This window comes from Miniopterus natalensis, chromosome 3, assembly GCF_054644295.1.
Source record: "Miniopterus natalensis isolate mMinNat1 chromosome 3, mMinNat1.hap1, whole genome shotgun sequence".
NCBI classification, from domain to species: domain Eukaryota; kingdom Metazoa; phylum Chordata; class Mammalia; order Chiroptera; family Miniopteridae; genus Miniopterus; species Miniopterus natalensis.
Window position 1 is genome coordinate 70,753,981 of NC_142083.1, and position 13,089 is coordinate 70,767,069.

General features: G+C 41.3%; 1 protein-coding gene across 2 annotated transcripts in view; it reads right to left on the reverse strand.

Moving 5' to 3' along the window:
* Window positions 1-2,284: 2,284 nt before the first annotated feature.
* ALDH7A1 (aldehyde dehydrogenase 7 family member A1) overlaps window positions 2,285-13,089 on the reverse strand; it is a 40,148-nt gene continuing 29,343 nt past the window's right edge. For both annotated transcript variants that reach the window (XM_016217814.2, XM_016217813.2), the window contains 7 exons: window positions 11,702-11,786; window positions 10,802-10,908; window positions 9,015-9,131; window positions 7,630-7,727; window positions 7,247-7,320; window positions 3,740-3,815; window positions 2,285-2,452 (listed from right to left, as the gene is read on the reverse strand). In XM_016217814.2, the coding sequence (XP_016073300.1) occupies window positions 2,398-2,452; window positions 3,740-3,815; window positions 7,247-7,320; window positions 7,630-7,727; window positions 9,015-9,131; window positions 10,802-10,908; window positions 11,702-11,786 (612 nt within the window). In that variant the 3' untranslated portion in view covers window positions 2,285-2,397. The remainder of the gene's footprint in view (window positions 2,453-3,739; window positions 3,816-7,246; window positions 7,321-7,629; window positions 7,728-9,014; window positions 9,132-10,801; window positions 10,909-11,701; window positions 11,787-13,089) is intronic.

Genomic DNA, 13,089 nt, shown 5'->3' on the forward strand with positions numbered 1-13,089 from the left:
AGATCAGAGCTGCCCATCGCTCCCACTAGCCAGTGTACTGGAAATTAATTATTCTGAGTGGACACAATGCCGTGACTTTTGCAGAAACACGGGAGGATGGAAAGCCTCCTTAAATACCTAACTGCAGAGAAATTATACTGTAAACACTTATGAAAACAAACACTGATGCTGCTTTTAGTTGGGAATGCTTGTTTAAAAATAATATGCTGGGGGGAAAACAGAATATAAAAAATATTTTAATTAAAAATCTTCCACAATTTCACAAAACAAAAATTATCTATTATTATGTGGTTCCTAAAAATGTTTTAAGTAGTACTTTACTTTCTTCAGAAAGTATTGGAGGCAGTAAACCAGACAGGCCTAGAATACTTCACGCTGTGACACAAAAAGAGAAACCATGGCAAGATTTTTAAATGCCCACATTGCATAATTTTCTTAAGCAACCACTTATCTTAAACAGTATATGTGTATCAATACAGAATTATCTAGTCTATTTTAAACTCTAAAAAATGGAATAAAAGTAGGCTTTCAGTAGGAACATTTTATGACTTTTTTTAATATTCCCCTGAGGATATTTTTTCCATTGCTTTTCAGAGAGTGGAAGGGGAAGGGAGAGAAACACTGATGTGAGAGAGACACATCTATTGGTTGCCTCCCACACATGCACTGACTGGGGCCAGGGATTGAGCCTGCAACTGAGCTACATGCCCTTGGCTGGAATCGAACCCAGGACCCTTCAGTCCGTGGCCCAACACTCTAACTACTGAGCTAAACTGGATAGGGCTTATGAGACATTTTAAAAGAGCCCCCAGTTCAATAACGGGGAGCAACAAGTGTGCAGGTATGCGGGGAGTGGGGTGGAGGAAAGGGAGTCTGGAAATGCAGGAATCCACGGATCAGGAAATTCCTGATTCTCCAACAATTGTGGTTTTTTTTGTTGATTTTAATTTTTATTCAGTTATACATTGTCTTGATTTAAAAGAACAAAAGAGCTCTACAGGACTTGTTATAAAAAAGAACAATCTGTCCTGTCTCCAAGCTCCACCCCCCACCTGACCTCCCCCGAAGCAATGCCTCTTTCGGAATTTACCTCCCTATCTTTATAACCCTGTTACTATTTTTCTTTTGTAATTTTAGGTATTACTGATGTTCCACTATGGAGCATACAGAACTGCCCTCCTTTCTAACGGCCTCACCCCTAACTTCTCCCGCCCACACCTTCTCAGAAGGTGTACCATCAGCACTGGGCTCGATGAGTACTGAAGGCTGAGAGCAGCACACGGCGCACACGCGTCACACTGGGCCGTGGAGCACAGCACCTTTCCTTCCCAGATACATTTATAACTTAGTTTTTTCATTTGCTTGCTTCGCTGTCATAACAACCCCAAACTCCTTGCCAGCTGTGAAAATCTCTCCATACACCCTGATGCATCAGGTCATCTACAAACGTCATCTTCAAAGGCGCCTGCCCCGTCCAATCGGCAGCAGCCCCGGGGCGGGGTGGACTGCCGGGAAGAGGAGGACCGCCCGGGCCAGCTGGAGCTCCGCAGGGCCCCTGGGCAGCTTCTCCAGCAGAGGCGGAGGGCTCTCAGCGAAGAGCAAGCGCACTTTGCTCAGTTTGCCAACACGCGCTGCCACACACGTGGCGGTCCTTCTCCGAGAGCAAACCCAAGGGCAAGTGCAGAAGCCTAACAGCTCAAGAAGATGGCCTAAAGCCACAGAGGAAATCCAGACACGCTTTCTATAGAATCCTGCACAGGCCAAGTCCACGGGAGGTGCAGGCTCCAGGGCAGGAGTGACATCTACGTCCCCCACAAACTTCTCCTGTGGTGACACAAGCCACCGCGAGCAAGAGAAATCGTAGTGGTGATGAACACCTTAGTCGTTTTTCACAGAACAGGCCATTCCACAGGCACTGTGCTGTGGCCCCCAATACATGAGGATATACCCCTTTCTTCCAGTACAGGCTAGTGGAGGGCAGTGTGAACCAACACTCACCGGGGAATTCTTTTCTTGCTCAGATGTTCCTGCATCTACTGAGAAGACTTCTTTTTTCTTCTCTATTATTTTTGTTCTATTTTTCCAAATCCCTACAATGGCATGTACTATTTTTCCTAAATTATAACCATGAACTTTTTAAAAATTAGTGACTACTAGTAACATAAAAATCCATTTTTTTTATCTTTTTACTAAATACGGCTATGCCATGACCATTTTTATTTTTAAAAAATGAGTCTCTTGATTTAGTCAGGACCTAGGGAGCATAAAGGATTAGCCACTGTCATACTCAAAATGATGCATTTATTCAGGGCAAATCTTAATTTTCTTTGTCTTCTTCAGAAGAAAGAGCTGCAAGAATACCTGGAAGACTTGAAGTAAAGTCAATTTAAAGCACCTTTACTGAAACTTGATTCCTTGGGCCAGCGGAAGGTCCTTACTGTAGTTGATGGTACTAGGGAGGGGAAAAAAAATGAACAAAATTAAATGAAGGATAGTACATACATGATATAGAATATTTTTATGCTTTTAAAAATGTAGCAGATCTATATATATCAACAAGGTGAAATGTCCAAGTTACAAGTTGGTGAAGAAAAAAATCAAGATGTAAAACAATACTAATATGGATCTACTTTTATAAAAGAAAAAAAAGGAGAAACAGAAAAGTCTGGAAAGATATACAGTATGCATGTTATTCATAGTTTTCAGGGCATAAGAATATAGGGACTGTAACAATCTTCTTTATCTTTCTCAATAACTTGTATTGAACTAGCAGGAAAAACACAGATTCCCATTGTGAAAAAACTATAATATAGAAAATAAAAACTTTAGTCATTTAATCATCTCATTTTTCTCCTACGAGAAAATGTGTCCCATTAAATGGGTTCCCAAAAGGCCATAGCTAAGTGTCTTCCACTCTAGAACTCAAGTGCACAAGGAAGTAAAAGGAACATAAGTGACTTTGAAGAACAAGTCAGGCAAAAAGTGAGCATGTATTTGAGACAGCAAGCCACAGCCAAGACCACCTCAGAAATTCCTCACAGATATAAGGTGCTAAGGCTACAAAGGGTCAGGGCTGAGAAACCCACCGGAGGTTACAGAACTAGTGGGAAGCAGTAAATGGGACAAGGATGGGTGTCCTTCGTTCCTCACCACATGGGCCTGACCCCACATACTGTTGTATTGCACTTGGGTAAAGCTATTTCTACCCAAGGCGGAGGGAAAACAGAATACATTTAACAGAAAGGACTCCTAGTCAAAATCTCCCAGAAGCTGGGTCCCTCACCAGCTATCCATGTGCTGGGTGAATGAACTAATCCTACTTCCAAGGGTCATGCTCACTATTCTGAGAGCGGGGATCCCCCAGCTTGCTAGCCAGACCCCCAGGCCCCCTGCCCATCTCCTCTCCTCCTGCTTCTGCAGTCTGCAAGGGTGGTAACCGCGCCCAAGCAGAAAACTCAAAAGGACAGCTTCTTCCACTTTCTCCTGCGGGTTGACACCTTTCCCCAGTGTCCTGTTCCTATGCTGCCTCTAGAAACCACAGTTGGGTGCTAGCTGAAGCTGGACGGGAAGGGTAGAAAAATAACAGTACAAAATGGATGCTCTGGGAGGGGAGAGCTGGGAACATTAGAAAAATAAAATTAAGTAGAAATGCATAAAGCCAGAGCAGGAAGTAGAAGAGTGTAAAAGCACGTTGCAACAGCTTTAAGTCCAAACCCGTCTTCCCAAAGCCTTTTCTTACCAAGTAGATCTTCTCATGTACTGTTTCCAGGCGTCACTGCCAGACTCCCTGCCTCCGCCAGTGTGCTTTTCTCCCCCTAGAGAAACACAAAGGCAGCTCACATCTCATCTCCTGGGCTGTTTTGTTCTGTGTGGGTTCCTACTTTGTATCACTGAAGTGAAGATACCAAAAGGAGACCAGAGCTACCTGACCAGTTCCCGCACATTTAGCCCTTCACATTTATTCAACTCCTTTACATTTATTTGGTAAACAAATGCATAAAAGACAAAGACCAAAATAAACACAAAAAAGGAACTAAGAGGGAAAATAGAAGGAATTAAGAGGAAACAGAAATGTGTCAGGAAGAAAATCTTTAAAAAACAAACCTCCCATTAGACCAAGGTGTTAAGAATAGTGCCTCTGGGCAGTGAAAATATGTTATTTTCTCATTTATGCTGATCTATGTGTAATTTTCTATAATATACATGAACTGCTTTTATAATAAAATATTGTAAATGTTAAATTAATATCCTTAGGTTAAAAGAAGATAATGATTCCATAAAACAAGAAAATGATACTATCGAAAAATGTGCCATTGCCAGGCCGGGCGTGGCTCACCGGTTGAGCATGAACCTAGGATCCAGGAGATCATGGCTCCATTCCCAGTCAGGGCATGTGCCCCGGTTTCGGGCTCAACCCCCAGTAGGGGGCGTGTAGGAGGCAGCCGATCAATGACTCTCTCATCATTGATGTTTATCTCTCCCTCTCCCTTCCTCTCTCTGAAATCAATAAAGATATATGTTTTTTAAAAAAAGAAAAAGAAAAATGTGCCGTCAAAGCACAGGAATTAAGTCTTGGTGGTGTTTTTAATTATAGCAAAGGAGGAAACACTTAATAGGATTAGAAGAAACATTTGAGGTATTGGTGGTGTTTTTAATTATAGCAAAGGAGAAAATACTTAATAGGATTAGAAGAAAATTTTGAAGAGATCTTGCATACAAAAAACAAAAAAGATAAAGAGATGGAAAATAGGAGAAAAACACAACCAATTTTTCAAGAGATATTCAAATAATAGGAGTTCCAGAAATTAAAATAGAAAAAATTCAAAGGGCAAAAATTGTCAAAAAAACACTACCAAAGCAAAATTAGAACTGAAAACTATGAGTCTCTATATCCTAAGGTCAATCACTGGCCCACTGACTACCCAACAAATACTTTTACAAAGATCTCCAGTGAGGCATATTACTGTGAAATTTCAGAACATCAGACATGAATTGTAGAACTAATATTTTTTGAAACAGGAAGAAAAAAAAACTATCAGAAATCAAAGTGGATCGATTGGACTTTTCAACCACAATATTAGAAACCAGAAGACAAATGGGTAATAGCTTCAAAAGTCTGAGGAAAAATTATTACAAAACTGCAGCAAAAGCATAGCAGGTCTGCTTGCGATGCTGCTGGCACCTGGGACCTTGGCTGCTAAACAGTTCCCTGCACTGGTATAAAACATTCCCAAATGGTCGAGGTGTCTTACTGAGCCTAAACTGTTTCTGCACAAACAATGTGGTTTATGTTCAACACCTGCCTTCCTCTGAGGGTCTGGAATTTGGGGTACGTGCCAGGTGGAGGGTGCCTCCGAGACCAGCCCCCCCATAGAAGCCTTGGGTGCAGAGTCTCTCATGAGCTTTCCTGGCAGACTATGTATGTTGTCACAATCTGTGGCTGGAAGAATTAAGCACCTCTTTTGTGACTCCCCTGGAGAGGACTCTTAGAAGCTTGTATCTCGTTTCCTCTGGACCCCACCCCACACGATAATGTCACATCACTTACAGGGAAAGAGAGAGAGGACTTAAGAAGGTTAATCGAGCCCGGCCGGGCGTGGCTCAGTGGTTGGGCATCGACCTAGGATCCAGGAGATCGGGGTTCGACTCCGGGTCAGGGCACGTGCCTGGGTTGCGGGCTAGGCAGCCGATCAATGACTCATCATTGATGTTTCTATCTCTCTCTCTCCCCCTCCTTTCCTCTCTCTGAAATCAATAAAGATATGTTTAAAAAAAAAAGGTTAATCGAGCATAGCAGAGGGTCAATTCATAATGTCCAAATTTGTGAAAGAGTACAGTTAAAGCACACTATTAAGAAAAATTGAAGTAAATGCTAAGGTAAATTGACTTTTTTCTTTAAGTGTGAACCTCAAAGTGGCTGCCTCTGGGAAAGTAGGAGGAGGAGGAAGTGTGGGCAGAACTGCTTTTTCCATTAAAAGATTTTTTAAAAAAAATTTCAATTAACTGTGAGGGCTGAAATGAAGAAGAGTCCATTGGAGAGAGAAGGCATGGGCTGGACACAGGGATTAAAGGGTTCAGAAGGACAGACAGACGCATTCAGGCCACTGAACAGTAGAGGGCAGGGGTGACGGGCTGAACTGACAGCAGGAACCTTTTGTCAAAGTCTGCACACTGAGTAGTAATTATAGTCTTTTGCTTAAAATATATGAAAGAATGACCCCAATTATTTAAACTTTAACAGGTGTTCAATGAATGTTTGTTTTGCTTCTGTATATATTTAAAGGCAATCTGTTTTTACTGTACTTTGGATCATTTTTAATAAGTAGAACAGCAAGTGATTGTTTGGAAAAGGTTTTTTTAATTATTACTAAGTTAAGCACTAAGAAATCAAAGCATATATAGAGAAAATAGAGACAGATTAGGTGAAAAGAAACAACTTAGCATTTTCTCTAAGATTAAAGATAACATTTAACATTTACTATGCCCACTTTGCCAGTAAAAGCCAGAATTTTTTGTGTGAAGTTTTCTGGCTTTAAAGCAGGGGCTCTTCATCTTTCTTGGGTCTTGAATCCTCTCCCCAGAAAATAGATGCCACCACTTTAGGGGCGCACACATCTCAGGCTGAGGGCCCTGCCCCAGTGTGATACTAAATAACTAAACACAGCTGAGAATAAAATGCAGGACCTGGACAGTCAGTCACTCAGAAAATGGAGCATGAGCTTTCTCAAGCATGTCAGACCAGGTAAGACTATCATTTCAGTTTCTTGGTCAAACTTTTCTAAAAGCTACTACTGCGTTTCCTTTACTGCCTGCCTGTTATGATCTGAATTGTCTCCCCCTCCCGTCCCCCAACCCCATTACTATGTTGAAGCCCAAAAACTCTGAATGTAGCTGTATTTGGCAATAGGGTCCTTAAGTAGGTAATTAAGGTTAAATGAAGTCATAAAGTTAGGGCCCTAAGCCAATAGGACTGGTGTCCGTATAACAGGAAGAGACACCAGGGATGTGGGTTAGAAAAAAGGCCACGTGAGGACACAGGAGGAAAGTGGCTGCCTGCAAGCCAGGAAGAGAGGCCTCAGGAGAAAGCAACCCTGCCAACACCTTGATCTCAGACCTCCCGCCTCCAGAACAGTGAGAAAATTGACTTCTGTCGCGGAAGCCACCCGGTCTGTGGTATTTTGTTATGGCAGCCCTAGCAGACCAATACTCTGCCCAACATGGAAAGGAGAAACGATTCTCCACATACCAAAGGCACCTCCGATCTCAGCGCCGCTCGTCGGAATATTGACGTTTACGATGCCACAGTCTGATCCTTTCGGTCTGCGTGTAAAAAGGGAGGCATGGTGAGACCAATGTACAGGAAAGTAAAAAACAAAACAAAAATTAAAAATCCAAACAAAACCTCTAAGACTCTCAGTGCCAAAACATGGATTTTCAACTATGATGGTTTCATTTTCTATTTTTTTAAAGTCTGTCACCACACAGATCAGACTTACGCAGGTTTTTAAAATAAAGAGTGACTGGGGAGGGGGAAGGAACGGGGGGAATGGGTCATTGGGGAAAAAAAGGGACATCTGTAATACTTTAAACAAAAATAAAATAAATAAAATAAAATAAAATAAGTTTTACCCAAGCCAGCGGAAGATTCTGCCCAAATCCTTGGTAAAGACGCTACTTGAAAGTCCCTGTTTTACTTCATTATTCCACGCAAAGACTTCGTCTTCATTCTAAAAGGACAGATGTTAGAAGCTGATAGATGATACAGGGTTCAGGTCAAAGTTACTAATGTTAAACTCATTCCATGAGATGTGCCAGTATAATTTTAATGCAAAAAAGGAAACCACAGAGCCAACCTCCGACTAATTCTGTTTCTCTTGTACAGTGCCTTTGTGGGGGTTTTCTCCCCAACTGTAATTTAAGAAGCAAGTATCTTTCTTCCATTCTTCCAGTACTTCCTTCCATTCAAGCAATTATGTATAACAGCGAATGTTTACTGAGGCCTTATAACGTGCAGCACACTGACCCACGCACTTAGAATATATTTAGTTATTTAGACCTCAACCTGTGACACAGGTTTTCTATTTCCCCCAATTTACAGATTAGGCAAAGGAGGCCGAGAGAGGCTAATTTGCTCAAGGCCTCATAGTCGCACACACATTACAAAACATGAAATTATACTCTCTAGTCACCATATGTGGAACAATTTAAAGCAAGATTTTAAGCCCTGGCGGGGTAGCTCAGTTGGTGAGAGAGTCATCCCTATGCACCAAGGTGGTGGGTTCAATCCCCGGTCCGGGCACACATAAGAAACCACCAATGAATGCATAAATAAGTGGAACAGCAAATTGATGTTTCTCTCTCGCTCTAAAATCAACACATAAAATATAAGAAAAAATAAAGCAAGATTTTAAAAAATGCAATCATGTGTTTGCAATGAGGTGTGATTCACATTATTCTTCAACTGTTAATCATGGCACATTCAAACCCTGATTCAATCTCTAAACACGTTCCAGCCTGGCTAGGGCCTGTCTCATGCTGGGGAAGGGGACCCTCTAGTTTTCTTCATCTGTTAAAATCTCCAGACTGTCCTCTGATACAAACTGTAACTGTAGATCTTTAGGTTGCCCCATACCTTCCCATTTTGTCTGCAGATACTTAGCTCTCAGTCTATCAAACTACCTAGTCCCTCTGCGTAGAAGCCAAATTTTTGGCCCGCAAGGCTCAGAATCAGGTGATACAGGCGATGAGGGTCACATTCTCCATAAATTACAACACTGGTTCTCTGCTCGTCTTGGTTTCCCTGGCAGCTGGCTTGACATGTTCTATAGTTTAAAGTGTTCATCCCATCATATTTTATCCATAACCTTCAAATTTATACTAATCAGAATGACTTTCTGAAACCTCCCTAAAGGCCAATCGAGTGAAATTTTATACGCCTTCATTCTCTCCTAGTCTTCTCCAAATGTTTGCTTCAGCATTAGACTAGAGAAAAGAGAGACAGAACCCACTTTTACCTTGAATTTGAAGACATAAAGAATTGGAGCAAAAGTCTCTGTGTGTGCAATGGCTGCATTGTGGGCAAGGCCTGTCACAATGGTCGGTTCTACGTAATTTCCAGGGCGATCCATGGCCTTCAGTAGAGAAATGAAATAAAAACAATGAAAGCATTTTGTTTTCTAGTACTTGTGGTCCGGGGACAACATCTTTGCCTAAACTTATGAAGGAGAAAAAAAAAAACACACCCACGCCATTTTAGGTGAATTATTTCTGCAAGGTAACTTCCCATCATGAATGAAAATTTTGTCTGCCTCTTATTGGCTCTAACTTGGTCAAAGAAAAACAGGAAAAGAAGAGGAATCAAGGATAGAGAGCTGTGCCATGTGTCACAACCAAGTAGTGTTGAAAAAACAGTTGCAGATGATGATTTTAAAATTTATATAACTTTAAAATAGGTCATCTATACCCACTGTGTTATAGACTACATTGTGTCCCCGACCCCCAAATTCACATGTTGAAACCTTAACCCCCCAGAGTGACTGAATTTGGAGACAGGGCCTTTAAGAAGATAATTAAAGTTAAATGAGGTCACATGGGTGGGGACCCAATCCCATGGAACTGATGTTCTTATAAAAGGAAGAGACACCAAGACCTCTTCTCTTCATGCACGGTGGGAAGGTCGTGTGAGAACACTTCCTGCCAGGGATAGAGGCCCAGCAGCATTTAGACTTCTAGCCCCCAGAACTGTGAAAAAAATAAATTTGTTTTTCCAGCCACCCAGTGTGAGATACTTGGTTATGGCAACCATTGTACAAAAATCAAAAGCTCCAACAGGATATAGTGTAGACACTCCCAACCAACCTTCATGTAACCAAATTACTAGATTATGTGCAATTAATGAATTTTCACTTTTCCTTCCATGCCACACTGATGCCCACAGCAAGCTGCTCTGGCAGGTGCTCGGCTCTCCAGTGTGCTGTGTAATTCTGCTCTCAGCCTCTGAGCTTCTGTTTACCAAGAGTCCAGGGGATTTACTCCCAACCCTGGGCACAGCAGCTGTACTTGTTACTGCAATGCTATAGTACATTGCATAACTTAAATAAATATTACACAAAGGAAAAAGGAGCTATGTCTATAAAAGTGGAATATTTCAGGAAAAAACTCACCAAAAGTAACAAAAATATACATAATATTCATACGCATGCTGTCCAATGAGATGTGGGTATGTCGATGGTCAGATGACTAGGGAGGAGTCTCCTCTCGGAGAGCTTTGCAAGAGACTCAGTTCTCAGTGATTTTTAAATAAAGTGAAACTCAATTGTAGATAATTACTGGCATAGCTTATGCAAGGATGAAGACGAATTCCTCCCGCACAGGAAGGAAATGTTTTGAATACATCTAAAGACTCAAACAAGTGTAGTTATCTGTGTTACATTAAAATGTTTTCGGCGTGTATTTTTTTGATTACTGTCTTACTTGACCTTTTAAAATAACCATTAAATACAAATCCTAATTACTTTGAATACAGTCTTCTACCGTATCATGACAAAGTCTCCCTCCATATAAATTCCTAGACACTCAATTCAAAGGCAACCATGCCTCTGAGGTTCTTGTGCGTCCTTCCAGAAATTTCCATGCAGCCTATGTTGTCATTCTTTAAAATATGTTTCCCCCTTACAAAAGGGAAGAGAGAAGCAAGACAGCAGTGGGGACCCTTCTCTTCTCCACCAGTTTTCCCAGGGCCCTGCTTGTGCCCAAGGGAGAGGAGCGAAAATCTCACTTCTGAGCTCCGAGGGGTCCTTACCTTGCCGCCATAGACCACTGTGCCTCCTTCCTTTTTCGCTGCCTCCACTGCTCCAAGAAACATGCTCACTGCCTGTTTGGTGTGGAGTGGCCCATAGAGAACATTAGCTGGAGAGAAAAAGGAATGTTCTTCATTTTCCCCTAAATGGCACCATTTTATTATTATAACAGCTTTCCCAAGGAACAGACCAATCCCTTCCTAAAGCTTCTCAGTTGAGAGCAGGAGTCTGCAACCTTTTTCTGTAAAGGGCCAGACATTAAATATTTATATTAAAATATTTACATGACATATGTGGTCTCTGTCACAAAAACCTGGCCACTGAAAGCAGCCACAGAAGATACGTAAACCAGTGGGTGTGGCTGTGTCCTGACAGAAGTTTCTTCACAGAAACAAGTGGCAGCCAATCTGTGTGTCACCCCTGGTCTAGATCAATTAACCAGAGTGCACCTGTTCATTCACCGCAGTGTGATCACTCTCTAAGAACTTCGTAGGCTCAGCAGCTGGCGTGCAATTTACAGGGGAGAGATGGATGCCGCCCTATGACCAGCTGCCAGAAAGCAGAGCATTAAAGGTGAGCCCAGGAGAGAGGAAGAGAAAGACTTAGCTGGGCCTCAGGAGGAGGTGGCTTTGAGCGGAAGTAGATGTGGGATGGCTTAGACGAGAGTAACAGTAGTGAAGAGTGAAAAGCTCATCAAACTCATCCCAGCGGAACACCACCCCCCAGCTCACATTGACCGCTCAAGATCCTGACCTAGGAGCAGATGCATCACCCTAAATGCCCTATAACCTGCTTTCTATGCCCTCAGTCTCCTCAGGAAAGGTGGGGCAGGGGGCAGGGGGATGGTCAGAAACACTTGTAACACCAGCTATCAGAAAGGAACACCTCTGAAAGCAACTCACCGTCCCACGGGTTCCCGACCCGGATCTGTGCATAGGCCTTTTTAAGCCTATTGACAACTTCATCATGGACACTTTCATGCAAAAACTAAGTGAAAAAAAGAAATATGCAAGGGCATCGTCAAATAAATGTATAAATTTGTTAACAATTACAATTTTTCTTAATAGTGCTGATTTATAGTTCATAATAATTTTTGAAAAATTGTGATCTCCAAAAATATATGCAAATGAAGTATGTTTATTTTTGTAATTATAGAATTTCTAATTTTAATGTTAACTACATGAAGATAATAATTTCCTGTAGGTGGCTGTTAGAATAAAATCATAAGACAAGTCTTTATCAAGTCTCTAAGGATCTGTTAGACTAAGCTTTACAAATCAATTATGCCTGTTTCTGTTCTAGAGCATGTGACGCCTTAAGAAACAGAAAACCTAAGCATATGTATTCCACAGCATGCCTGTGTGAGTCACGGTGAGCACACAGCACAACGGCCTGGTCAGCCTACCTCTGCTGCTGTGTAACTACGTGCTCCCAACCTCAGGCCGAGATCTCCAAAGTGAGGCCTTACTCAGGTGACGACAGCCTTGGACTCGCTCTGGGTAGGACGTGAGCTCCACGCTATGTTCCCAGTGGTGGAGGTGAACTTGTCAAGCAAGCCACACATTCTCTGAGTTGGTCTCCATGTGGCAAATGCACTGACATTACAAGTAGTACATTAGCCTGTAGTGCTACAAGGGATTTTTCTACATCATCACTTAACTGTTCCTATGGAAATCAATTTGGGCAATGAGCAATAATATCCTCTAATTTTTAACACTAAATATAAAGCATGCCTATGTATATTTGCTATAAGACACAAAGGAAAATGAAAATTTGGCTGAATAAGGAAATACTTCTTTTATGTCATTTCATATTTTGCCATGTAATTAAGATTATAATCTTTTTTAAAGAACCCATTTTCTTCCCAGCATTAATGGAATAAATGTTTAAGGTGAATAAATTTAATAAACTGTATATACTTTATGAATATTGCATCATAGATTTTTTTGAGAACTTCAACTGAGTAATGTCAAAATAAAGGAAATAAATTTTTTGTTGCAAAATACAGGAAAAAAATGAATAAAAAATGTTATGGGAAAAGTAAAGACTTAATTTTCATATATATGTTATCTTACTTTTATTAATTTAGATTTTGTCAACCTCATGAACAATTTGATCATACTCACTGTGGGTGAGAGTTAAAAACCGAAAGCCAATTCCTCGGTAATTTTACCATAAACTCTTTTTTAATTACAGGAGGTAAACACTAATAATTTAAAAATGACAAATGAAGCCAAATTTTGTACCTAATCAAACCTGTCAGGTGGTAGTACAGTTTTGTGTCAGGTTG